At 39.5% G+C, this 27,095-nt stretch overlaps 1 protein-coding gene and 1 long non-coding RNA gene across 8 annotated transcripts in view; one reads left to right on the top strand and one right to left on the bottom strand.

Moving 5' to 3' along the window:
- Positions 1 to 21,286, top strand: part of PUM2 (pumilio RNA binding family member 2) — a 68,809-nt gene extending 47,523 nt beyond the window's left edge. For 3 of the 7 annotated variants that reach the window (XM_068678695.1, XM_068678692.1, XM_068678691.1), the window contains exons 13-21: positions 4,000 to 4,236; positions 10,732 to 10,999; positions 11,547 to 11,676; positions 13,523 to 13,657; positions 13,925 to 14,062; positions 15,696 to 15,821; positions 16,815 to 16,936; positions 18,211 to 18,403; positions 19,356 to 21,286. In XM_068678695.1, coding sequence (XP_068534796.1) covers positions 4,000 to 4,236; positions 10,732 to 10,999; positions 11,547 to 11,676; positions 13,523 to 13,657; positions 13,925 to 14,062; positions 15,696 to 15,821; positions 16,815 to 16,936; positions 18,211 to 18,403; positions 19,356 to 19,487 — 1,481 coding nt within the window. In that variant the 3' untranslated portion in view covers positions 19,488 to 21,286. The remainder of the gene's footprint in view (positions 1 to 3,999; positions 4,237 to 10,731; positions 11,000 to 11,546; positions 11,677 to 13,522; positions 13,658 to 13,924; positions 14,063 to 15,695; positions 15,822 to 16,814; positions 16,937 to 18,210; positions 18,404 to 19,355) is intronic. The other 4 variants (XM_068678694.1, XM_068678693.1, XM_068678696.1 and 1 more) reach the window with 3 other exon arrangements.
- On the bottom strand, positions 20,132 to 26,232 carry LOC137854813 (uncharacterized). Its single transcript, XR_011095407.1, has 2 exons — positions 25,922 to 26,232; positions 20,132 to 24,844 (listed from the first exon to the last, which is right to left on the bottom strand). It is a non-coding gene; the product is annotated as an uncharacterized lncRNA (long non-coding RNA).
- Positions 26,233 to 27,095: the final 863 nt, after the last annotated feature.

Here is a 27,095-nt window from a genome sequence, read left to right as displayed (position 1 = left end):
AATGAGATAAATGGAGCATATTTATATTATGTATCCTGCAGATGTGTAGAAATTGGAAGAAAAAAATTATACTTAAACAGTATTTTTCAAAGCAAATTGCCCCATGAGGCTTTATAAAAATGTTGAAAGGAGTGTAGAAAGTGACTATTATTACAAAATAGCTCAGTATGTGGAAAAACAGAAGGAAAAACACACCCTTCAGTGTTAAAACATGATACCTCTCATTTGGTAACTAAGTGGAGAATAGTGACATCAAATTACCGCATACCAACACTGAGATCTTCTCAGTATTGTTTTTTCATAAAATAATCTGACAATTTGCTTTAACAAAACTAATGCTAGGAAATCCAAAATAAAGTTTTACACTGGTCCTCTCTAACCTCTGCCTTTAAAGAGTGGAGCAGGGAACTCTAAACATGCCATTTTCAAATTATTTTTTTTTTTAAAGGCCACTCAGATGGGTAGGGCTTCTTAACAATTTTCTGTAGGGCCACAGCAGGTAAATCTCACAAAACAATCGTGCTATCCCAGTGCTGTATTTTGTAGTGCAGATTTTTCCTCAGCTACTTGCAGGAGTTCAGTGAATTCTTAGCAGCTGTGTTTCGCTCTAGATACAGTTTCATTTCATTGATAGATGTGGTCATAAGCATATCTGTATATTTAATGCAGCAGACCCATTTTAAGTCTCTAGGTAGAATACTTTTAAGCCATAGAAAGAATTAAGCCACAGAAGTCTTTATCCAGCATTATCACAAGGACCTCCATACAATGCAAATTTTAGTTTTGTCTGCTTAAGAAGAAACAGAACAGTTTTTTTGTTTTGTTTTTTGTTTTTTTTTTCCTGGCACAGGAGATGATGTGCCTTTTTCTTGTAGCAAAGTTCAGTTGCAGAGCCTCGTGCAGAGCCTTCAGCATAGACAGCACGTTCTGAAATCTTGCAGCCGTGTCCTAGGTGATTTAATTAGCCTGGTAGTTTCCACAGAGGAGCAGGAAGCTGGTGCTTTTGCAGTTTGAGAAGTGCTGATGAAAGGTGCTACCTAAACCTGAAAGATTTTTAGTAGTATTACTGGAGTAAAAGTACATTGAAAGTGCCCTTCTGCCAAGTATAAATTGTACTTGCCATAACAGCCACTTAAAAATATGCTTCCTGATTTTAATTTTTTTTTAAAAAAGCAACAAATAATAAAATTAAAAAAAAAAAAAGAGCTGTATGTACATATGAATTGAATTACACAGATGAGTACTTACAAAAACACTGTTAATGCATGTTGAGGCAAATTAAAAGTGAGTTTATTTTTTGATTTGCCAAGGCTTCAGCTTATCTGTAGCTTGTCTAAGCGTGTTGTAAGGGCTGGATTTCAGTTAATGTGTTCCATGAGGTCTGACAGATGGCGGTACTGATCTTGCCCTTACACCTTGCTTATGTTTTCAGTTGCTGCCGGGAGAGAGCGGAAGAAGCTCTGTTAAAAAAATAAAATAAAATAAAAAAAGGCAAAGTTGAGCCTGTTCTAGCAGAATGACTGAGCAACAAAGGAGTAAATAGGAAGAGGCAAGCATAGCATGTAAATGAAATCACGTTACAGTCCTCTTTTATTACAAAGTTATTCACACTCCACTTTAAATATTTAGGTGCATGGTAAGGTACTGCAGCTTAACAGGTAACTGAGAATTAGATCGACCACAGCAGCTTCCCAGATGACTTCTTTCAGCTTGTAGCTAACACGGTTACATTTGTTTAGTGATAAAGAGGGCTGAGCTAATTCAATTTATCTTGTTTCCATGAGCTTTGCTTGTGTGTGTGTAAAGATTCAGCTCAGCTGGCTCGTGGTGACTTGTCAAGCTGCAGTAATCTAGCTGAATGAGAAACCCTAAGGTTTAGCTTTTTTTTTTTCTCCCCATAGCCAGTTGGAAAAATAACAATCCATCCCATAGCGCTGTATTAACATGCACATAGCTCATCAGCTGAGCCAGAACCTGTAGAGCTAGTCTCAAACCTCAAGATTTCTTTCAACTGTTCCCTTAATTTGCTCTTCTTACTCTCAGTCTCCTTGCCTATTTAGCCCAGTATCTTTTCCTCCTGGCTTCTCCTCCAGTATGTGTGCCTTCCCAGCTTCCAGGCAACATTTATCTCCCCTCCTGCCCCCAGTTTGTGTCTGTTGCTGCTCGTGCCGTGTGGTGTTCCCATTATCAGCTAACTGTTCCAGGGCCTTTGCCCCACAGTCGCATACACTTTCTATAAGCCTAGCTTTTCATCAGATCTGCTTTCTTTTCCATCCTCAGTTCCACCACTTCTGAAATTGCCTGCCAGTTTCCTTGCAGTCTCCTTGTTGGCTCCTTTGTCTGACCTTTCTCTCCTCCTGGTTCTGGTTTCATTTTTTTTTTCCTGGTCTATTTCTTGTGTTTGGCTTTTGTCTCCTCTGCATTTGAAGTAGATAACTTCCTTTCCACACTGCCTGATGGGGCTTCTGAACACCAGGTGGGATCTTGGACAGCAGCTTTAGAGTCCGTTTTTGGCATGGGACACAGAAGCCCAGAAGTACAGTTGCAGGAAAACCTTCATCAGCCATCTCAGACGTGCCATGAATGGGCAGGAGTTTGAGTTTTCAGCTACGAGTCTGTACCAGATCTCTGCTGAACTTGGATGAAATGTGATTTTGCTAAGATTTCTAGCTCAGAGCATGAAAATAAAGGTCTCCTGTTGCTAGCATGATGATCTGAGTAAATGAAAGCATCAGTTTCTCCAATTAAAGGTGGCTGGATTACTTCACTAAACTTGAAGCATCTTTCCTGCTAAAATGGCTGTGTCGTTTGGGCAGAACTTCTTTGAACAATTTGGTCCAAGGAGGTACTTGCCATGAAAAAATACTAGCCACATTGCTGATGTTAGGAACAGCCAACCTCTATTCTCTCAAAATGGGAAGTATCAGGCGACCTTTATGTGGGACCATGCTGCCAGATGTGGTAGGGTACATTGATGAGGATAAGGATTATGGAAGAATAAACTTTGACCTTTTCCTTTTTTAGATGAAGTAGAAATCAATCTTCCAAATTCAACTTAAGAAGCAGCTTTACATTGCCAAAATATCCATAGTCTTAGATCACTGATATAATGTTCCAGTGTTTCAAATAGGCGCTACAGTTAAATATGTCACTAGTATGCCACAGATAACAGAATTTAACGTTTCTAAAAGCTTTCTGTTCTCCTAATTTGTCCTAGACTGTTCATCGCCCTGCCGAATGATGCTGTGCAGGATAACCAGTCCTTCACTAATACTCTGTCAGCCAAACAAAGCTCATAGTCTAATTTGTTTGTCAGAAAGAGTGATAGCAGTAAAATTACATTTTTAGTTTCTCACCTTAATTTTCGTATCTCTGCTCTGCTTCTCATCTTCTTCTTAGCCTACTCCCTCTTTATATTATCTTTCCAAAACGCTTCTTTGAGAATTATAATTCTCTCAGGGATTTTTAAGTAGTCATTTTTTTTCCTAAAGACGAGGGGTTCACAAACAAGAGGAAGTTCAGAAACAGCTGAATAGTGACACAGTGTATTTTCTAAACCCTTAAAAAATTGTTTCTAGCCTTTTGCCTGCACTCAAGTATTGCTGACTAATAATTTCTGTTGGAAAAAAAAATCTTGAAGAGTTTAGTGGGAATATCTTTAGAAGCACTTACTATATGCAGTGACACTGTAATCTCATAAATTTCGTGTTTGTCCCAATGCCTGAAGCCAGGGTGTTCAAATGGAGTACTGCAATATTGCTGTGAGAAGTCTAGAATAAAATGTTGAAAGACATGGGCATTGATGAAATTACTTACCAGTGGTATGTTTATACCCACTTAGATTTACTTAAAAGCATGTGTGGTTATCACAGTAATTGTCTTTGTCATAACGATTGCTGTAATTATTGTGATCGCATCTGTTATTGCCCAGCTGTAGTTGGGGATTAGGTTTTATTCAGTTGACACTGTGTAATTAGGGTCTTTTTATTTCTTCTTCAGTTGGCAGTTCTGCAAGTAGTAGTGCCACAAGGAGAGATTCTCTATCTACTAGCTCTGACTTGTACAAAAGATCTAGTAGCAGCCTAGCACCCATAGGGCAGCCATTTTACAATAGTCTGGGATTTTCCTCCTCTCCAAGTCCAATAGGCATGCCTCTGCCAAGCCAAACTCCAGGACATTCACTTACGCCACCGCCATCACTTTCATCACATGGATCCTCATCCAGTTTGCATTTAGGTAAAAACAACAAAAACAAAAAACCAAAAAAAAAAAACCAAAAACCACGTTTTGTTTGTATGTGTGTATGTATTTCTATGTGTGAAATTATATGTTGCATAAGAGATGTCACGTTACCTTTGCTGTTGAACAGTTTTGTAATGAAGAGGGCCCCTTCCTGAAGGCTGAAGAGCACAGTCAAATGCTCGTTGATTTGGCAGTGGAGGGCACTTGAGCTTTTTTTGCAGTGTCGGGCCAACAGCTGATTTTTCTTCCCTTGCAGATGGCCCAGTAAGATTTACCCATCCCTTTTGTACTATGTGAACTGTCTGCAGTTGCCGAGCAAAGGTGCATTATTTTTGTTTGTGCTCCAGTGTGTTCCCACTTACGAATGCTTAAAGACGAGCTCTGTGTGGAGCAGTGATGTGACTTCCACTGCTGCCCCTTCCCATGACGAAGTGAGCAAAGCTGTCGCTGTAATGTGTACCGAAGGGTGGTTCTGAACCAGGGAGCCTGCTACCGTACGGCCCCGATGCTTTGCCAGGATGACAAGTGCTTACCGCCAGGCTGGTGGAAGAAAAGAAAATGGATTTATTAAAGACACAGCAAAAGCTTTGTCAGGGGTGGCTCTCTGTTATCAGATGTATTTTTAAGGAATGATGACAGTAATCTCGGAATTTTTTCAGCTAGCTAGATGACACAGGAGCTCAATCTTTAAAATAAACGTTAAAATCTAAAGAAACTCCACCACAGCCTACAGTATATTTAAAAGAGAATGCCTCTGACCTGAGGTTGCTTGATAAACTTTCCTTTTTTCACTGCAAGTATTTGCAGTCATTTAATTTGAATGCTAAAATTGTACAACAAAACTGGCTACGCTTATGAGATTGAGTTGCCTGTTGCTCCAGTGTGCACTCCTAGTAGGAAACCTAACCCCTGTACTTTTGGTTTAGTGCAAATTAAACAGGGAAAAAAAAAAAGTTAAAAGTGCCCAGCAAAATGCACTTTGTGAGAAATGTGTGATTTCTGTAACAATGTTAAAAGTAATTTAAATATATTACATTTGCAGTTCAGTATCCCCTTCATGGTTATGTGCTGAATACCCAAAGTAAAGCTGGGCAAGGGGATGTTTCAGCACGTTTTATTTTTTTTACTTACCTTTTTTCCTTTTCCAGGTCTACAAAGTGCACCTTTGGGCTGAGACCAAGCATGGAAAGTTTCAGCCCAAATGGAGGCTTTTGAGAAAGTTCTGAACATCTGACAATGGGGTTATCATGGAAATCTTTTTCTTTCTTTCTTTCCAAAGTACTCTCACAATAGTTTTCATATTACTGAAAACTATACTTCAGCCAAATTTTGGAAGGCATTATCTAAAATTGAAAACATTTGAAGTCGTGTTGCTTTACATCTGAAAAATGCTAAATAAAAGGCTTTTGGAGAAGATAAGCTGCAATCAGTATAGAGGACTACCTCTATCAGCAGAAATTGTTAATATATACTGATTATAATCTATTTCAGACTGTTTGGCAGTGTGAACAAAGTATAATATTTTGTTAAAATCGTGTACCAGATCAGTGTGCGAACAGCCAGAATGTACAGTTGTACTCTGAAAATTGACACATTTTTGGCTTCCGTGCCTGCAGCCTCTTCATCTTCCACAAGCAGTGGACTTTGTTGATGGGTAAACTTTTTGCTGCCTTACCAAACCAATCGGAAGTTTTGAATTTGAGGATCTCTTGGATATTTTCATTAAAAAATGCAGTGATTTTTTTAGCATTTCCTGCACTCTGCCCTTTGTGTTAATATCCTCGTGCAGTTGCATCCACGGTGCACCGTTGCGAAAAGTCCAAGACTTTTTCTGCATTTGTCTGTCCCGTTAAATTTATTCTGCTTGTGTTCATCCAACACTCTTAGAAGATTTGTTTTGTTCTCACGTAAAAAAAAATACTAATAAAGGCAAAGCTTTTTCACCAAATAAGAAGTTACACCTGAAATCGAGCAGGGAGTGTGTTTTGCGAAGGGTCACCCGGTCACTTTTCAGAGTAGAACAACATTGTAAGTTCATGTCTGCATGCAGTTTCCATTGGTACTCTGATAATGCCTGTCAAATGCAGCTCTCCCTCCACCTTCAAAACTCGTTGTCCTGCCTGCTTGTATCAACAGGTTCAGCTAAGTTTAACTCCTGTTTTAAAATGGGCATCAAACTCGGTTGCTCCTGTTTCAGCCACCAGAATACTAGAGCACAATCCTGGGGAAGGGTGCATGGTTTTATAACCCCTTTGTCAGACACTGCTGCAATTTGTAGCTAAAAAACAAACAAACAAACAAAAAAAGACACAACACAACAGTTGCCCTTTTACAAGAAACTTGTGATATTTTGCTGTTTTTATCTCTTCTCACCACTCTTACCCAACGTCCTAAAACGGGAACGCACTAATTACTTTGGTCTAGTGTCAGTTTTCCTGTATCTGAAGGGATTTATCAGTTTGTAACTGCTTCTTTACTGTAATCAGTTGGAGCAGCACGGTCATGAATTTGAACTACCCTTTCACTCCCAGGGACAAAAAGGTGCAAACAGAAGTATTTTTTCCCATGTTATAAAAATTCCTTTAGATTGGCAGCACTTCCTTGTAGGATGGTACATTGCAGCGTTTCAAGGGTTGGTTTTAGGGATAGGATCTTCAAAATGTGGGCTTCTGGAGGTACTTCTATTCAGTCTGTGCTTTGCAGACCGAGCTTGTTGGTAGATGATGTTGGTGTTTTTAGGAACGGCTTGTTCTGGGTAATAGGGCTATGCCAAGGGACCTCCATTCTGGGGAACCTTGCCTTGCCTCTGTCATGTACCTACTCTGTAGGACTTTGGTAAACCAGGCATAATAAGCACTTGCATTGATTCCTAAAATGCATATGCATGGATATACAGTCACACACACATACATAGTCTATTTCTCAGGAGTAGATAAAAATGTGTACTCGTTTTAGCTGAGGATGAGATTAAGCTGATTTTTTTTTACAGATAAAAAAAAATATATTTTGTATAAATCAAGTTTAACATGTTTATATAATTTTATGTTTTACTAAAAAATAACAGTGCTGGCTGCATTTAAACAGCAGTTTCTGTGCAATAAATCTGTTTTATGTCTTGGTTAGAAATAATTGAACCAAATGCTTTGGTAATAAGTACTAACAGACTAATGCTATCAATAAATCTGCATAGACCTAGATAAATCTAGTTTTTAATACTTTTTCATACTACCTTTTACATTAAATATGTTGTCTAAGCTAAGGAGGTCAATAATTTAACATGATTTGTCTCCTTAAAGCTTAGTAAGGCTCTGTTTTAGATGGCCTGTATACCTTTTATGCCTCTGAGCCTCTTCTTCCCTATGGACTAGGCACTGGGATTTGGGTTCAATTAAACTATAAAACAACTTAATAATATTCCTTGCTTTAGAGATCTTCCTTTTACAAAATCAGGAGTGATAGCTAAGTGATTAGCTACAAGCTCCTTGCTTTATTCCCCAGTGGTTTGTAATTGTGTGGACACACGGATTCCTGACAGCAGTCTTCTGAAGTGCCAGCATTTGCAGAAAAGTTTAGACTAGGTGTTTTGATCTAGTAGGGTAAGGGTGTTTTTTTTTGTGTGTTTTTTTTTTTTTCCCCAAAGTAATTAGTAAGAACTAGCACGTGTTACGTTCTGGTAGGAAGTCAGACTCTTTAAAACAATACTAGAAGTTCTTGAAGAGGATGGGGATGTGGTAGATGTGGTAGGCTCACCAGGAGGATTTGGGTGACTAGAACTCACATTTCAGTTCTTCAGTTCTAAGCCATTCACAGTAAAAGTTTTTGGGAAGGAGGAGAGCAGTTGTCTTCAATTTCCACACTAAGGCTTATAGCTGGCTTTGGGCAGAGAATTTAATGAGAATATAATATTTAATAAAATAGTCCTTTTTATACAAGAGTGTATTGAGACATAGTAAGTTTCTGTGACAATAGGATTTATTTTGTGGTTTTCTTATTTTTCAAATCTGCAAAGTTGCCACTCAGCTAACATTACTGCATAAATTAAAAAAGAGAAAAGCTATTTTTTTTGGAAAAAAATACCAAATCACAGTTTTTCTAATAGTTTCCAGGGTTTTACAGCTTATGCTTTTGAAGTGTGAGTTCCCTCTAGGAATGATGGATATGTTTTTAGCCATCCTGCATTATGACCCTGCTTAATGCGATCATCTTAGGTAGTTTTTCAGGCTAGAGAGGAAGTCTCCCAGTTGCAGCATTGTGTTCTTAAAACTTAAAAAGGGACCATTCCCAAGAGGAAGGACTTGATTGATAATCCTGAGTGCGAATTGTATACGTGCAGCTTTACTACACACATAAAACATTTATTAAAAGGTAGGAAGTTTCTTAATTAAATTGTTGGGTAGATTGTCACATTTATTTCATACTTACATGGAGGCTCAAGTTAAAAAAAATAAAATAAAATATAAAGATGGATAAATGATTCCTGACTCACATGCGCAATTTGACTGTTGATGCTAATTAGACCCATGCAGTATGTAAACTCATAGCTGAAACTCTCCTGTTAGTTTCTGGCAGAGAATTGAGCCTGTGATCCGGGAAGCAGTAGAAATGTTAGAAGAGCCCATTAAGGCTGCTTTTAAACGGGCTTTGCTGCCCTCTACTGGCATTAAGTACTGTTACTGCACAGCACTTCCAAGGCAGACAGGTTTCATTCCAGTGTTTTAATCATTTAGATCACAAAGTCCATGTTTTCAGGTACACAAGTTCCGTGTTGTTTAGGAGGCCATTCCTAGAAGAAGAATCACTGTAGAGCATCACTGCATCCTGCTTCACCTGCAGAATGTTGGGTTTCTTTTTCCTTTGTCTGTTAGTATCATGTCGCTGTCGTCTCTCTTCTGAAAGTAGTGATTGTCAATGAAAACTAAAAATGATAGTTAAAGATGATTTTTTTTCTGGCTATAAAGAATTAAGAGGCTTTAATTTTAAACAAAAGAAAAACTAGTAATTTTTTTTTAAGGTATTGTGGGACAAATTATTTTCTGAGTCTTTACTAATTCTTACCACTGAATTTTGAAAACCTGTATTTATTTTAGGGCATAATCCTGTAGAATTCAATAAATGTGATGCTTGATACGTCTTGCAGAGCACTAACATATCAGATCCTGGTATTTCGATTTGACCTTTCGAAAAAGATACTTGACCATTACTACGTTACCAGCCCACTGTAGCTCTGTTGTTGCCTGGCCTTATAAATGCTTGGAACCAAAGGAAGGCTTGGCTGGGGCACTGTCAGCTGATACATTTTTTTGTTCACTGTGTAATAGAGCACCATTCAAACAGCACATACTGCAATTTGTTTAAAATTCAAATTTAGTTGCTTCTGTTGACTTTGACAGGGCTATCAGTTACTTTCTAGATCATTTGTGGGGAAAATGAGAATATTTTTTCTTTTTCACTTTTTACTCGATGATTTTAGCTTGGTATTTTTTGGATGCTAGAGTTGAGGTATTGTGTCCTGCTTGTGTTATAGCAATATTCCTTTGAGAAAGCATACTGTAGTTGCAAAAGATGCATTGTTTGCATGCTTATTATGAAAATTGCTGCCTGTTGTGGAGGAGAGAGGCCTTGTGGCAGAGTTAGAGGGACGTGAAGTGGTGGAAGAGCAGTGTGTGAGGGGAAATTCACAGGGCTGGGAGAGGATAGCCGTAGGTGGGACCACTAGGAAAAGGAAAAGGACCTTAGCAAAGCAGTTCAGCTCATGGAAAGGAAGGAAAGACAAAGTGTAGTGAGTGGTGCATGTTTTCACAGCCAGGCGAGGACTTGATGCTTTTAAAAGGAACTTGTTTAATATGTCTTCTGGTTGTTTTAGAATTAAGTAGAGCGTTCTTAGTTTACCTGCTTTGAAATTTGACGCATTTAGTGCGTAGAGAGAGGTACCAGATCTAAAGCCTGGGATGCTGAAGTCATCAAATTTCCTGCAGAACAGGTACAGCCTGACAAGAGGCATCACACGTGCCTCCCCAAAAAGGCCCTTTCACGCTATGAATTGACAGAAAGGAACCTCAGCAGGGACTGAAGGGTAGTTCAGATTTCATGGTCTGTTTTGAAACAATTGGCTAACTTCAAGACTACTAACAAGAGTCTGAATCATCTGAATTGCTTGTGAGGTGGAGATCTGCCCACTAAGCCGAGGCCCACCCAGCCCTAAAGTTTCTGTATGTCTGGGTGGTCACTTTACCTGCTTCGTTACCCTCTTCTCACGAGATTTCTTTTCCTGGTGCCCTTCACGTAAAATGAAAACGAGGAGGAGAATGGTTTTATTTCTTGGCAGATAAAGCTATCTAACTCCTCAAACCAAAACGAGGTAAACGTAAATAACAAGACACCACTGTTGTTTCCTTTGGCTCCAAGGGTATCTGTAGTTGTAGTACACTTGCTGTTTTGCTGTTGTTTATTTTCCTTACGGCTTTCACTGACAGAGCTGCTTCCTTGTAGGAGGACTGACAAATGGTAGTGGTCGCTATATTTCTGCAGCACCTGGAGCAGAAGCAAAGTATCGCAGTGCGGCAAGTACCTCCAGTCTTTTTAGCTCCACCAGTCAGCTCTTCCCTCCTTCACGCCTCCGTTACAGTAGGTCTGATATAATGCCTTCTGGACGCAGTCGGCTGCTGGAAGATTTCAGAAATAATCGCTTCCCTAATCTTCAACTGAGAGACCTTGTTGGACATATTGTTGAATTTTCCCAAGATCAGCATGGTTCTAGGTAATTACTACAGTAAAGTTAATGACGTTTTACTGCTTTGATAATGTCATATTAACATTAAACATGCTGGGACTCTTCTTAATGCAAAGCATGCCAGTAATTGGAGCACATGCTCTTACACTGACCTCTTTCTTTTCTAGGAAATTGCATTGTAACAGTAGTATAAATTTAGCTGCTTATAGAAGTTTTCAGGTTAGGAACAGCCTTATAACTAGGCTTGTAAACTCTAGTTTTTAAGTATCAAAAAGGTGTTGATTAAGAAAACAAAATATCTGGCATCTGGAATGTTAAAACCATTTTTAGCAATACATCATCAGGTACTTGTTTATTGTTCTTATTCTTTTCATCTTTAATACTTTTCAAATGAAAGTTTTAAGGATCATTATACCGAAATGCATCCTTTCATATGCAAAGGCACTACTTTCATTTTAATAAGTTCTATAACGTTGAACGCTCGCTTCAGAGTGTCGAGGTGTCTCATTGAAACAGTGTTTGAGAGGTTTTCCTGTTGTTCATGTAAAGCATAATGTACATTTTTTGCACTTAGATTTATACAGCAAAAGCTAGAGCGAGCTACTCCAGCTGAGCGCCAGATGGTATTTAATGAGATCTTGCAAGCAGCATATCAATTGATGACTGATGTGTTTGGAAACTATGTAATACAGAAGTTCTTTGAGGTAAGCCTAACACAAAGTGTATGAACAGAAACTTGAATGAAAAGCTGTAAAGTCTGATTAAATTTAAATGTTTTTGTTTTTTTTTTCTTAACATCATAGCAGAATTCTACTGGACTCTCACTACAGAACCCAGGGGTCTAATAGTGCACACGTGTTTTCTGTTCTGTTCCACCCCCTTTTTTCATAACAGGCCTGAGAATTATAGGCATTGCTTTCTTTTGCACTGGTGATACACATGATAGTAGGCAGCATTGGCTGCACACTCGAGTTTTTAGCTTGATTTACGTAGACTTCCAGTTAGTGTTGGGGATCACAAAAGATTTGAAGGATACTTGTAGTGGTTACTGCATCTTGGCCAAAAAATGGCTCTGAAAAATGTTCTTGCACCCAGACGAATAGATGTGCGAATTTTGTCCAGTGCTCTGAAGGGACTTTTATCAAACACTGTGTTCAGGCAGAAAAAATTTGGGGAAGGGCTGTCGTATGATACATTCAGTACTAGTAAAATTAGTATTTAAAACTGCTTTGCTTTTGTGTTATTGTTGCCTTACCAAAGAGCTACAAGATTCAACCTGAGGAGAGGAGGAGAAAAGGCAATGCCTGTGCTTGTGGAAACAAAACAAAACACAACCTAGGACAGATCTCAAGCATGGTGTACTTCAAATCGAGGACCATATCAAAATACTTAGTTGGATATAAAGAGAAGCTGAAAAGTGTTCAATAAGAAAAAGTTGCCCAATTAAAAATACGATTGTTCACTCTAAACAGGAATGTAATTTTTTAATAAGTCTACAAAGCCTACGAAACAGTGTGCTCATTTTTTTGGTCTTGATATTCTTTCTACAAAATCAGAATATCTTCTGAAAAGTGTGGCTGATGTACGGCATATAAGTTCTTGATCTTGCTCAAGAGAGATAATTATTGACCATTGAGAGATGTTTCATCTTAATTTTGCGTAAGAGTTCCCAAGAAAAATACATTAACCTTTACACATAGCAAGGGAGTTTGTTCATCATCTAAGTGGGAGGGACAAGTTGTTGGAGCTTTCTTCAGAGCTTTTGGTGACTACAGATGTGGGGTTTAATATTTCCCACAGGGTTGTGTTATTCTGAAGCCAGTCTGGCATCTTCTTTGTTAAACAGGAAGCAAAACAGAAGGTTGTGGTGACACTGAGGAGGGAATGATATTGGCAGGAGCTAGCTACTGCTGAACAAATGTTAGTTAGCTTATACACTAATACAGCCAGCATATAAAACCATTTTGATTTTTCTCTCCAAAGCCTGGGTATTTCTAGATTTCCCCAAGCACTCATGGTGAGAATCATCCTCCAAGGCACATGAAGTTACCAGCTACAGGGCAGATGCTTCTTTTTGTTGTTTTTGGTTTCTCTTTCTCCTGTTACAGCTTGCTTACTGTACGTAAGATGTAAGGTGACCAATACAAATTTGAGATGGTGAAGAATACATAGTTTGAATTGGTATGCTATGGTAATCTGATGTAATTTGGCTGATACCATTTGTCTAAATAAATGGGTTATTGCACTTAAATCTTAATCTGTATTCCTACAGACAGGCAAGTATAAAGTACTTAGATTTTTTTTTTTCTGCTGCCTTTAAAGCCATGCAGTTGAAAGCAGGTACGTGACTGGAATGTAGAATATTGCAGAATGTTGCACTGAGGGGTGGGGGAAAGCTTTTGTAAATATACCTGTCAGAGGTAAAAAGGGAAAAATCATTCAAGGCCCAGTAAATCTTTAATATATCATGAAAGTTCTGACTGTCATGTAAAATAAATTCCAGCATACTTCATGTCTTCATTTGTTAACAGCATATTTATTTTCTTTTAGTTTGGAAGCCTGGATCAAAAGTTAGCCCTAGCAACACGCATACGTGGTCACGTTCTGCCATTAGCCCTACAGATGTATGGTTGTCGAGTTATTCAGAAAGCACTTGAGTCTATCTCACCTGACCAGCAGGTAATTGTAAGTTAGAACAATATTTTTTTTTGTATTTCATTTCTTTTTAATAGCACCCACCTTTATACTTGCTTAAATTGTGGATGGTTCCCTTCATGATGAAAATCATGAAAAGCCCTAGGGACCAAAAATAGTTTAAATTATAAGGTTATGATATGCAAGTAGATGACCAGTGCATAGGAAAAGTGGACAGTTAGAATGAAAAGGAACTTCTGTTTTTTGAAGAAGAAGAAGAAAAATCACTGAAAAGATAATCTTTTTTTTTTTTTCCAGAATGAAATGGTGAAAGAGTTGGATGGTCACGTTCTGAAATGTGTGAAAGATCAAAATGGAAACCATGTTGTCCAAAAATGTATTGAGTGTGTTCAGCCGCAGTCGCTCCAGTTCATCATTGATGCATTCAAAGGACAGGTAGTGTTAACAGTTGGTTTCCTTTTCTGTAGGGTTGCTTTGATTTACAGATCTTTTTCCATCATTTGCATATACAAGATAGCACTTGACACTTTACCAGTCAGCTTGTATTAAGTAGGATTAAAGGAGGGGATGATAAAATGGAAAAGCTGTTGAATAGACAGTTTCACGCTGTAAAAAGATGAATCTGTTAGAGCTGAGGATCTAGAAAACCTGTTTGGGTGTGCTATAAATACTGATAGAAGTATTTGGCTTATGGCCAGGCTGTTTGAGTTTTGTGTTGTGCAATTTTAAATTTCCTTTATAACTTTTAGCATTGCTATTTTTTATGTAATAATAAAGTATCTGATCCATGGAATATACTTTTCATTAAAATTTCCTTTCCATTTTTTTCTTCTGTTACTTATCTCGTACGTCTGTCTCAGTGTTTTCCAATTAATACCTGTCATTAAGGAAATACTTTGAAGAAATAGTAATCTGTTCCCTACACATGGGCTAGTGTTAAGTGAAGGGCGGAAGGTATTTGTTTATTTAAAGTTTTTTTTTTTTATGTTTCCAACAAAATTACATTCATACAAGATTGGTATTGTGCCGCGGGCTAGAGAATATATTCTGTGACAAACATGTACTTTTATAGTCTCAAAGAATTGTAAAACATCGTACGAACTTGGCTGTGTTGCTAAATTTTACTTTAATGGCTGACCATATGTGTTTCTTAGCAAAGTCTACGATAAATTCTCTCGCACTTAGAAGAGCACTACCAGAATTATTGTTGTACGTAGCAGTAAATGGTGTACCAAGATGCTGAGGGGCAGGTCTTTTCACATCAAAAAATGCGTATGGGATAGATGAGCTGCAGTTTCTAAACCATAAATAGAGCCCCATTGACTGAGGCATGACTGCTTATTTACTGGACATCCATCTACAAATCCAAGTCATTGTAAATTTAGAAGTATATATGTATTAGCTAATCTCAAGTGGCAAATGAAAAATACCGCACTTCAGTCATGTCACCCAATGGTTATGTGTCTTTGTCACCTCCTTCCACCATGTGGATCTCTGTTTGATCGACCAAGATTCTCTCTGTTCAGTTCTGACTGATACTGACTCTTAAATAGTCTGAATTAATTCCCAAAACACAAAACTGACTTCTGGAAAAGGAATAAGTAAGATCATGTCTGTATGTTTTAAATGCTTACTTACAAATATTGTATCTGTGACAGAGAATGTGAAAACAGTGAAAATCAGCTACTGTAATTGAGCTCCTTTTTATAAAAGACAAAATCTTAAAATGAAGAACAAAGTTGAAAGCTTGAAAGGTGAACCATGTTTAACTAAGGGTCAGACTTCAGGGGTTTTCTTTGCAGTTAATAGGCTAGAAACATCATAATGAAAACTTGGTTCTTAGGCAGCTGTATCATTACTGGAGTCCTTGATAAAAAGGAATATTATAAATGGCCTCTTAGTCTGTTTTTCTGGCTTTTACAGGGGATTGAATTCTGATACTAGCAGGCAAAAGCGTTCATATTTTTATAGAAGTAGTTGACAAGTTCAGTTCCATTTTGAACATGGCAATAGTAGTGCATCTGTAAACTTTATTTGGATTAACTTAAATTTGCAATTCTATTTTAAGGTATTCGTACTTTCTACTCATCCATATGGTTGTAGAGTAATTCAGCGTATTCTGGAACACTGCACTGCTGAGCAGACTTTACCCATCTTAGAAGAACTGCATCAGCACACAGAACAACTAGTACAGGTTAGTATATTCCTTTTTGCAATGCATTGTAGAGCTTTTTTATATTATCATAATTTATTCCCATTTCTTAGTGTATGAAATAGCTTAAATGCATTTGTTTCTTTTTAGCGTTGTAGACATTGATTTTTGTCTTTCTTTCCTTCCATAGTTTTAATGAAAATGAATTTGGAAGTTGGGAGGCAAAGAAGATATAAAAAGCCATTTCCTTACACTTTTGGCTGTAGCTTCAAGTATACATTGTACATGCACAGAATTAGGTTTTTGGGTTTATTTCTTTCTATATTTATTTATTGCAAAGATTGCCTTTTTGTAGTTTCTCAGTTCATTCCGGTGTCCTTCACATAACTTCTAATAATATCTAAACACAAATGCGTTGTCAAAAATATACATCGTGCGTTCCTACACACACAATATACATTGCATATTCATACACAATTAGGACATTTCTTCTAAAAGAAGGCCAAGCCAAAGACCTTATACATGATTTCCTGTCTTGGTCTCAAATGAACAAAATGTATGGCTTTGAAATGGATTCAGGTTAAAATACTGGAAGAGACGTGTTCAGTAGGAATTTCTACATGTTAAAAGGCATGAATTGCCTTTTGCTTTATATTCACTCTAGTTTACTTCTCACCTGTTTGTATATAAAGTCTCTATTAGACTGCATTTGGGGAACCAAATTTCAGGGAGATCTTACAGCTGTTACAGAACGATGATCTTAATTTTGAAGACTTCTTTCTTTAAGAGAATAAAAGGTACTCTAGCAAAATGCCATTTTTACAGATAATTTCCATGTTTCATGTAAATTTTGTGGTCCATTAAGTAATTCTTGATGCAGCGTTTTTTGCATCCCTTTGTTTCTGTGCTGTTGACATTACTGCCGTTTTCTTATATCCATATAAATAGTAAGTTGAAAGTTTATACAAATAGACAATAGCTACATGGATTGTTTGGTATGAACACAAAAGAAAATTGAAGTCATCTTATTTTCAGGATCAATACGGAAATTATGTTATTCAACATGTACTGGAGCATGGTCGTCCTGAAGACAAGAGTAAAATCGTTTCAGAAATCAGAGGAAAAGTTCTAGCTCTGAGTCAGCACAAATTTGCCAGGTATTGCCCAGCTTTCATATAATATTGAAGGTTCACTAACCTTTTGAAGTTGTAGTATTGGATTTATTTAGTGTGTTACAAAAAGATTTATTTTTCCCTTGTGTACCGTTTTCTGAAATTTCGTATTTTTATAGAGATGAACAGCGGTGGTATCTTACCCTCTGTGAAATATGAATTTGGGGAAAGAAAAGGGGAAATGCAACTCTCCAGTAAAACAAACAAGATTTTGTGGGTTTTATGGAATGTCTTGTGTTCACCCTCTACAAGTTCAGGGAATGGGGCTTCCAGACTCCAAGGAGAGGCATATGAGAATCCCCAGAGCTAGGTGAAAAGCTCTCCTAGAAGTTGCTTGATACACTGCTGAGCTGAGACCTCCAGTTTTTTGTTTGTTTTTTTTTTCCTATCAGTCCAGTCAAGCAATTTCCAAGCATAGAAAGGCTAGCTGTAAAACGTTGTGCTTCAGCATGACAAGGATTTTATGCATTAGGAAGACTCAAAGTCTTTATTTAGGACCTAAAAATCATCCTTCAGTGTTTTTTACTGAAAGGTAGATTGCACCTTTTTCTAATGAAAATATACTTCAGAATTCATCCTGGATGGTATAGTGAGACTAACCTTGTCGTCAATCTTAAGTAGAAACGTGTCGTGATATTTTGAGGGCATGGGTTTTAAAAAATCAGTTGTATGCAAAGTAGCAAGTTTGTCTGGATTTTATTTTTCTTTGCCTAAACAGAACTATTCACATTCTTCTCCTTGGAACTTGTTTAATTTCTAAAGCAGAAACTCATGACAAGAATCGTTTTGTTGCTGGCTTATAACCACTGATAGCATTTTCAGCTTCTGAGACATCTGGAGGTTGTGGACATCTACACAAAGAAATATTTGAGGGTTTCTCTGATTTAGGCATGCTCCTGAAAAGATCCTTTATTCAAAAAGTAGAAAGCCTTGTATCTGGCTTTCTCTATATCCTAAAAGGGTCCACAACTAAAAACAGATGTACTACAATACATATGCAACCCAAGGTCCAGTATATCTGCCGTAGGACCAGTGGAGAATCTCTCCTAAAAGTATCAGAAAATGACTTTTGGTGGTAATCCTTTACCTTCCTCAGGTATTACAGAGTAAAGGTTTGGAAATCAGGACTTAACATTTTTAGAATGGACTCTTCAGTAGCATTAAGGCACTTGAACTTGTTCAGATAAATGTAAAATCAAATTGCTACTTGGAAGAATGTTACATATTAAATCACAGGATGCATTTGTCTTATTTTTCAGCAATGTGGTAGAAAAATGTGTAACTCACGCTTCTCGTGCTGAAAGAGCTTTACTTATCGATGAGGTCTGCTGCCAGAACGATGGTCCTCACAGTGCCTTATACACCATGATGAAGGACCAGTATGCCAACTACGTTGTTCAGAAGATGATTGATATGGCTGAACCTGCTCAGCGGAAGATCATAATGCACAAGGTATATGGTTTTATTGCTTCAGAACATTTTCTCTTCATATTACTGCCTTATCTGTTAGAATCCCTTTCCCTCCAGACTTAAAACCAGCTGGTTCTGTAATCTAGAAGTTGGTGTATAAACATGACATTTGAGGGAATTTGATAAGGCATAATGTATTCAGGTCTGTGAGCGCTGTTTTGTGAGCTGAAAATGTAAATCTATAGAAAAGCCCTAAAAGTTGGATTACAAATCAACTTTTGGTGTCAGCTTTTCTGTGAAAATACTTTTTTTTTTTTTTTTACATTCAAGTATTTGTCATGTTTATTAACAGAAGAAAGACAAGTTTGTATTTTTAAAATAATAACAAATAATGCTAATATAAATACTTTCTGCAGTTTCCTCTGAAATGATTCCCATGCTTCCAACAGGCGGTCACATTTTCTAGTTGAGAATACCAGAGAGAAACAAAAATGCCATTGCCCCAGTTGCCCTGGGCTATTTGCTCCCATGGGAAAACTTTTTGGGGGTGTTCTTTTTTGCACTCCTGTGCACCCAGCTGTTCAAGTGCTGGGTCGGATTTGGGGAATGTAGTATGGGTGAGACAGCTCAGCCTTATCTGCCACTGTGGGTTAGGTCACACATGAAAATACCCCCCCCCTTAGCCTTGCCTGATGTGTTTACATCATGTAGTTCTGAGAGGTTTTTTGGTTTTTGTTGATGTTTAACAAATCCCAGTAGTCTAAAGTATGGCTTTGCCCATCTAGAAGCAAAAGTGGAGAGTCATCAGTTGAATTATTTATAATGTGATAGGTACCTCAATTACTTTGTGATTCAGCCACCATTTTTACATCTTTCCAGAAACTTCCAAAACTTATAGGTTTAGGTTTTTGCCATTTTTTTATAGAATTGCTCACAGGTGTAGTAACTCTGCTTACGGTTTTTGAGGAAAAAAATGATGGGTTTCTTCTTACAGATTCGACCCCACATCACAACTCTGCGTAAATACACCTATGGCAAACACATTCTGGCCAAGCTGGAAAAGTATTACCTGAAGAACAGCGCTGATCTGGGGCCAATTGGTGGACCACCAAATGGGATGCTGTAAAAGACAAAAAGGAAAAAAAAAAAAAAAAAGGAAATGGAAAAAATATTATTGTGAATGATCAAAACATACAACTTAACTATAAATGTTCTGATTTTTTTAAATCTATTTATTGACTTTGTTCATCCATTTGTAAAATTTTTATTCTTTTGTATATTTTTGGGGAGTGAATTATAAAAAATAAAATAAAAAAAAATCTCCAGCCCTGATCCGGAGACCTATCAGATTGGATGGCTGGCAAAGCACAGAATGCCTGTATATGATGTAATTGTATCAAAATAGCTGTCACATATTTTGTAAATTTTTACCTTGTAAAGTCACTGAAATAGTTTTTAAAGGGAAAAAGTACAGTATTCTTTTAATACACTGGCTTGCAATCTGGTAGGTCTACCCAACATCATAGCACAACAGGTTTATAGAGTTGTATATAGAATTGATCCTTATTTTTCCCTTTCGTGTGAAGTCTTTTATACCAGATTAAAATTGATCAGCTGCATAAACATTATTTAACACGTCAAAAAGTTAAGTTGTGTTTTGGTGGTTCACAACATACTATTCAAAAAATAAACTGGGCACGCAAATTAAAATAGGGAGTAATGAAACAATGGAAACTTCAAAAGACAGTTTTCACCACTTTGTGGACACACTTTATTTTTCTTTTTTTTTTTTTTTTTTTTAATTAGTGCCCTAAGGTTTTCTCTAGCGATGTATTAAAACTAAAAGTGCTGTATATACTTATATATTTAATTGTTGTACAAGGTAGAGGAATAAAATGATGGTGGTACTTCCATTCAGTAAAGTACACTGTTGGAGAAGGAGTGAACCCTGTATTAACTTTACAGTCAGTTTTACAATGCAGGAAGAGTAGAGATTTGTATTTTTTTATTTTGCATATAGAATTGTAAGGATTTGAAAGTGTTGAGCATTTATTTTGCTTTCTCACTGTAGATGCAAAAAATAGGTATTGATGAAGAGAAAAGGGGCCACTGAAAAGTAAACTTGATAGCTCAACATTTAAGCATGATTGATTAAATATCCAGATAGCTTTTTTGCTTCCTATAAATATATGCATTGTATACGTGTAGTTAATAGGTGTAAGTTTACAGTTTGAGAACAAATCTCTTGTTTCGATGTTTATTACAAGCCTTGCTAATTTAGTAGTGATGCTTACCTTGGTTGTACAGATGTACATTTGTAAACCTTCATGCTGTAAATGTAATTTGTTTTACCCTTTTTGGGACAAAAATTTGCATTTTAGTGTATATTCATATCCCCCTTCCCTTTTCTCCCCCTGGCATATAGTGTTGTATAATGTAAATTTATTTCAGCAAATCAAGAGTGATTTTTTTAAATTCTATCTTTATATGGTTTCAGAAATATGAACCGGCTTTCTTTTTATCTATTGTGAGAAACATTATGTTTTGTTTATAACATAGCTGTTGATTCTGTTAATATGGACACTTTGGGAAATCGATCTGTTCAAATTTTAAGTTGGGATAATAAGCATAGCAAGAAAGAAATGGACTGAAATACTTGGTTATCGCAGAAACCAATGCTTCTTCCATCTTAATAAATGTGGCATGATTTTTTTGTACAGAAGAGTACTGTATTTTTGAATAGCCTTCTCCCAGCGTAAAGCAAATATGTATGATACTGTCAATTTTTTTCTCTGGACATATGACATTGTAACAGTAACATAAAGATGATGTACATTTACAAGCGGCCTTATGTACATTTCCCAATGATCTTTTTAAGGCAGAGTTGTGACCATATGTGTATAATTAAAATCCTTTTTAATCCTTTGCCTATGGAAATATTTTGGAAAAAAAAAAAAAAAGCTTACTTTGTATATTCAGTTTCTGAAAGATAAAGGAAGTGCTTTGTATGTTGTCGAAGTAAGTATTTTGTGTAAAACATTCGTTTGGATGGCATAACCCGAAGCTGTGATCACCAAGATAGGTTGAAAGCAGTGTCGAGCATCGAGCAAATAAAAGGCTGTAATGGTAGGGCTCTGATCATGAGGAAAGAAAACAGTAGTGGTATTAACTTGTGTAAGGAATTCTGTTGTGTTACTGTTTATATCAGGTTGACATAAGTCTTACTGAAGCATACATCTGAGTTGCTACTTTTTTTTATATGCTAGTGTTAAATCATCAATAGGCAAATGGGAAAGTTTCTTCTGGCCTACCTTTGGTGTCTGAATCTGTCATTTAACGCCTGCATTAAGTGATGTAGTAGGCCTAATTATTTTTAGTAATCGCATTTCTAATTGCCAAATAGTTTTTGAATGGCAGTTCACAAAATTCCCTTCAAGAGGCACAAGCCTTGTCATTGGAGCCAGGGCTTTCCTGTAGTCGCACAAAGGATGGCATTTGAGGACCTTTCTTGAACATGTTAATTCTCCTGAGTATTTTTTTCCTGTGCATAAATGTTGTATGTTTTTATCTGAAGAGCTGACATTCTCTCCAACATGAGGCATTAAATTAGGCTTTTGGGAATGTCCAGGCAGAAATTGGTAGTGTCCAAGTAGCACTCATGCCATGGTTGAATTTAAACAGTCCTATAGCCATCATCCCTAGTGTTTTCAGTACCTTGAACATCTTCCACTTGCTATCCTAAAACCTTTTTTTTTTTTTTTTTTTTGCACAAATTATATGCAGGAACATGATCACTGGTTTTCCTTCCAACTATTTTAGGCTTTGGGTAGAACCACTAGACTTTTTGCTATCATATTGCTTTTTTGATATAGATTGTTTATGGACCAGTTTGATTAGGTTTGACTCCAGGTGGCTCATATCGAATAATGTAATGCTCACGTGTATATACTGTAAAAAAATCAAAATGAAAATGTGTGAATAACACTGTGTGAAATACATCTGGTCTTGTGTTTTTCGTGCAGGAAACCAGCATTTCGTTTTGTTCTCAGTTACGCCTCTTGTTTGCTGTCTGTGGAGCTCAGCTTTGAAACGGTACCCGCTTCAACTCAGTGATCTGAGGAGAATTATTTGAGAACCCTGTATTAGATCATGCAGATTCCAGCTCTGAGCAGCTAAACCATCATCATAAAAATGTTTACCGGTGGGTAATTAAGGCTACAGCCTCGCAGCAGTTCCTTTGCCCTGCTGAAACCCCGATGAGTCCCCGAGCATTGGAGAGGGCTGGGAGTGGGGGCTGCTCTGGCCATCGTTGCACCCAGTCTCTTCTGTTACTCCAGGATTTTCTTTCAAAGGGCCACTGTTGGCTTAAGGTGGGAGTGAAGTAGTCTAACTGGAGGGCAGCGGGTGCACTTTTTGGTATGACATTAACCCTCCTAAGTGGCCCATTACGGACACAGAAGCCATAATACCATTACTTCCATTGCTGACTGTGATCCCCTCATGCTCTTTCTCACTGGAGTCCAGGGAACCTTGAAGCTTCTGCAGCCATCATCTCTAGGTGCCTGAGGGTGCTGATGGCGCTGAGACACTGCTGTAGTCACTCCTCGCCTGGGGATCAGGCATTTTTCCTCCTGGCCTGCTGTGCAGCAGCCTGGTGAGTTGGTTGATCTCTCAACCAGTTTCACGCCACGAGAATGATGTTCAGGATGCCAGTACCTAGGAAAAAGATTAAGGAGTGAGGTGGCCGCTCCCACTGTATGGCATTCAGGGAAGTATAAATGAGAGAAAAATCGCAAAAGAGTTTTAAGATCTTGTGGCTGGTACTGAAAGTCACAGACTACATCTAAGTCATGCAGCTGGGGAGAAAACCTAATGCCAACTCCACAGATAAACAATTTTCCACTTGATGGTTGCAGTTAGGTCACCCCAGAGCCGTAATGCTGAATTTGTATCTGATCTTTGCTGTCCCTGTCCTGGTCTCCAACCTGCAGCTGTCACTTTGTTGACACAAAGGTCCACGTCTGGCAGAGCTCTGATAGTGTTGTGGACAATGCTGATGACAGGACGCGTGTGCTACAGCCACACTATGTCACGCTGCCCAAAGAGTTTCAACTTGGAGTATTCTCCGTGGTTGTAAACGATGTTGGAGCTCTCACAGGCTCCATCCATGCCTGAAAATTGCTCACTCAAGCACCTTTGGGCTTGGGAATGGAGAAGCTTGGTTCCTCTCGGGGACAGCAGATCCCGTCAGGCACGTGCTTGGTTCCTCAAAGTCCAGAACTGGGCTAGAGATTTGGGAAAACTTGGCAAATATCCAGATCCTGCCACCCTGAAAGATGCTCAGAGTGATGCTGCAGAAGGAGCCGGGGGTGTTGCAGCGCTCCTGTGTGGCAGAGCAGCCCAGGCCTTCTCTGCTCCCTCATCAGAAGGGCTAGAAAGTGGCACCATTGTCACAGAAAGCAGTCATGGTCACCTCCTCCCAGTCATCAAGGACGGAGAGATGGCCAAAGGCTGACAGCACTCCAGCTCCAACACGGTCAGGAGTGTTCCTGGCTGCTCATGCAGTGCCTGTGCTAGGGACAGGAGGCAGCTGCTTTATCCGGGACTGAACCACAGCCCGGTGTTACACGCTGGGTTTTGTAACGCAGAGGCTGTCGGAAAGCCCTGTCAGGAGCCAGGGGAGCAGCACTCGGTGTGACCGCCCTGCTGGTGCTCCTCAGCAGCGTGGTGCAGGAGCATTTCCTCCATCAGCCCCGTGGACCGAGCTTAGCTTCCTTGGAATTAGTTTCCTTTATCAGCCTCGTGGGTTCGAACCCGCTTCTCTCGCTCCACAGGAGCGTGGCCTAATCATGGGGAGCTGGGTGGGTTCACGTCGCTGGATTTGGGCTGGGCTTGGAGCAGGGCTGGAACCAGGGGTTGCATCACAGCAGCACAAGATGGAGCATGACTGAAGCGCGCAGGTGGGAGTGGGGAGGCCCTGCCCCGGAGATCCTTGTCTCCACCTTGCTTCTCCCAGGCTCACTTAATGTAAAACACATCTTGGGAGCAGCACAGCCCCGTCCTTAAACTGGAAATGCTCTGTGAGGCTTTTTTATGTAGCAGTTGCAGAGGAAGGAGTCTTACCCCTGAAGTCCCTCTTCATTGTGTGAGGAAGAATCACGTTTCTTCCCTGCCAAGCCTGGCAGGCAGGGGGGAGACAAACCTTCCCCTTCCCACAGGGCACGGGTGCCGGAGGCTGCTTGGGGCTCGCTCGCTGTGCTGCTGATCACAAGGCAGGCTCACACGCCATGGATAACCCTTATCGCTTTTCCTCTTCAGCACCGGGAACTCTTCTCACCGCTCCCCACGCAGGCACAGTCCGGGAGGAGGGAGTCAGGCACCCACAAGTTCCCACAAGCGAGGTCCTGGGAAGGTTTCCTCGCCCCGGTGGGTCGGCCTTAACCCTGTTCCCTGTTCCTTGGTGTAGCCGCTGCCGTCCAGAGGCTGGTGGAACGATGAGAGCAATTGCTCATTAAGCAAGGGTTACGGAGAGCTGAAGAGCTGAGGGTGGACAACCTCAGCACAAGCCACAGAACCAATTCCTCCCCCCACACGGAGGGATGGGATGAATGGAGCGGAGTTCACCCATCAGCTCCAGGCTATATGCTGGTCTCATTCAAATGGGCCACGTGGCTCTTAAAAAAAAAAAGGCTTTTTGTTCAAAAAGTGACCATCCTAAGTACTCCGAGACTCACATGATACCTCCGACTTCCTCGAAATGTCATGTGTCTCAGAACCCGGGGCTTGGTGTTCACCCCACTTCGGGAGCACTACGCACTTGGGTCCTGCTGGGCAAAGGGCAGCCCTACCCTCCCTGGGACACACAGGGAATCAAAAGCCCAGAGATCTGATGGGGGCATTGAAGATCACTCACTCCATGTGTCTGTGGACGCTGTGCAGCTCCCGCTGTCCTCTCAGAGAGGGGATGCTCCTGGGATCCCAGCTCACAGCCTCTTCTGTTTAGGTGCGGGCACTTCCATGCGGACACACACCCCAGGAGGCAATCCTGTTGCCTACTGCGGTGCCTGGTGCCATTCGAGGCACCCTGGGGCACCCGAAACATCCAGATGGGGCAAGGAAACATCCCCAGGGGATTGCCTCAGCTTAGCCTCTAGCTTCTGCTCCAGAAGGGCATCGATGATGGCACCAGGCACCTGCATACAGGCAATGGGTCTCTTCACCCAGAAGGCACCAGAAATAGATTAGCAATTTCTAATTAATCTGTAAAATAAAATAAATCGGGTTAAAAGAGGGTAGAAGGTAGGGATAGGTCCAAAAGGTTTGCTAGGGGTGGGAGTGGGAGCAGCTTTATGTTGTGGAATAGGATGGGACAATAATAATAAAAAGGCACCTTTATGCACAGCAAAACTTTCACGCCAAGCCTCCCTGTGATGTACAGTTAACATCACGATCAACTAAAAGATATCAGATTTTTTTTTAAAAGGGAGAAAAAAAAAAAAAAGCAAAATACCTGTGTATTTTACACCTAAAATACCTAAACAATTTAAGAAAAACTAATACCTAATTAAAATTTGCCACATCAGCCAGTGCTGCTCGTACCGCCTGGAGGGGTACGGTGGTGGAGCCTCCGAGACAGCCGGTATCTGCGGAAATCTGTGAGTGGCCTCGAAATGCTAAATGAAGGATGATAATTACAGCAGGATGTGTCCTTTTGGTTAATCGGGAGGAAAGCCTGTGTGTTACATCACACGGAACTGATGGCGTAGCCACAGCTGATGGCTGGAGTTATAGGAGCTGAAGTTAGCCCAGGTGCAGCATTCCTCAGAGGTCCTCAGCTAGTCTGGGGTCCAGATCACACCAGCTTACTGAAAAAAAAAAAAAAAAAAAAAAAAAAAAAAAAAAAAAGAAAAAGAAAAAAAAGAAAGAAAGAAAACAAAAAAACAACATTTTTTTTCACAATGCTACAAATGTCCAGCAGGCAGTTACAGAAATTGAGCTAAAGCCTCTGATGCAGCCTAACCCTGCCCTCAACGGCTGCTCTGCTGCAGCATCTGCTTCTTCCCAGACCACAGCCCTTTTGCATACGTGGGAGTATTAAACCTGCTTTGGCAGAATTCCTGGAGCTATACGTGCTCATTCAGATGTAGCAGAAACACCTAGCCCAAGTCACTTGGCTGCTTGCAAGTGGCAGTGTGAGAGCGCGTGGTGAACGTTTTTCTATGGCTGTGGCCTGAATGAATACTTCTACATTTAGGTTACAAGTCCTTAACTTTCATCCAGGACTTCTTAACCAGCAGCACAGCACCGGCTTATGCAAATGCTGCTTGCTGACCTCAAGGGTATGTTGTGCATTTGGTATGGTCAGAGGGAAACGGGCACGGCATCCCCCAGGGAGAACTTTTACAGCTTTCTGCAAGTTACTCGAGCATCCAGGAGGCTCTCGCACAACCCAGGACAGTGAAGGAGCACACAGAGGAAATACAGGAGGCTTTGATAAGAGATTAAGTACTTCATTCCTCTGAAATCCCTACCTCTCCCAGGCAAATAATGGGTCTCTGTGGCACTGCCAGAAGAGGCCATAGAACCAAAGCTATGTGTATTTTTTTATCCTCACAGCAGTCGTCAGGGCACTAAAAAGGCACTAAAAAGGTATGAAATATCACAGCACCTCTCCTACAGGACTCCAGGCAGGTGTGAAGTGTCCAGCTCCTGTCGGCTGAGCTGGAGGCACTGC

Source organism: Anas acuta, chromosome 3 (assembly GCF_963932015.1).
Source record: "Anas acuta chromosome 3, bAnaAcu1.1, whole genome shotgun sequence".
NCBI classification, from domain to species: domain Eukaryota; kingdom Metazoa; phylum Chordata; class Aves; order Anseriformes; family Anatidae; genus Anas; species Anas acuta.
This window is presented reverse-complemented; position numbering and strand designations above follow the sequence as displayed.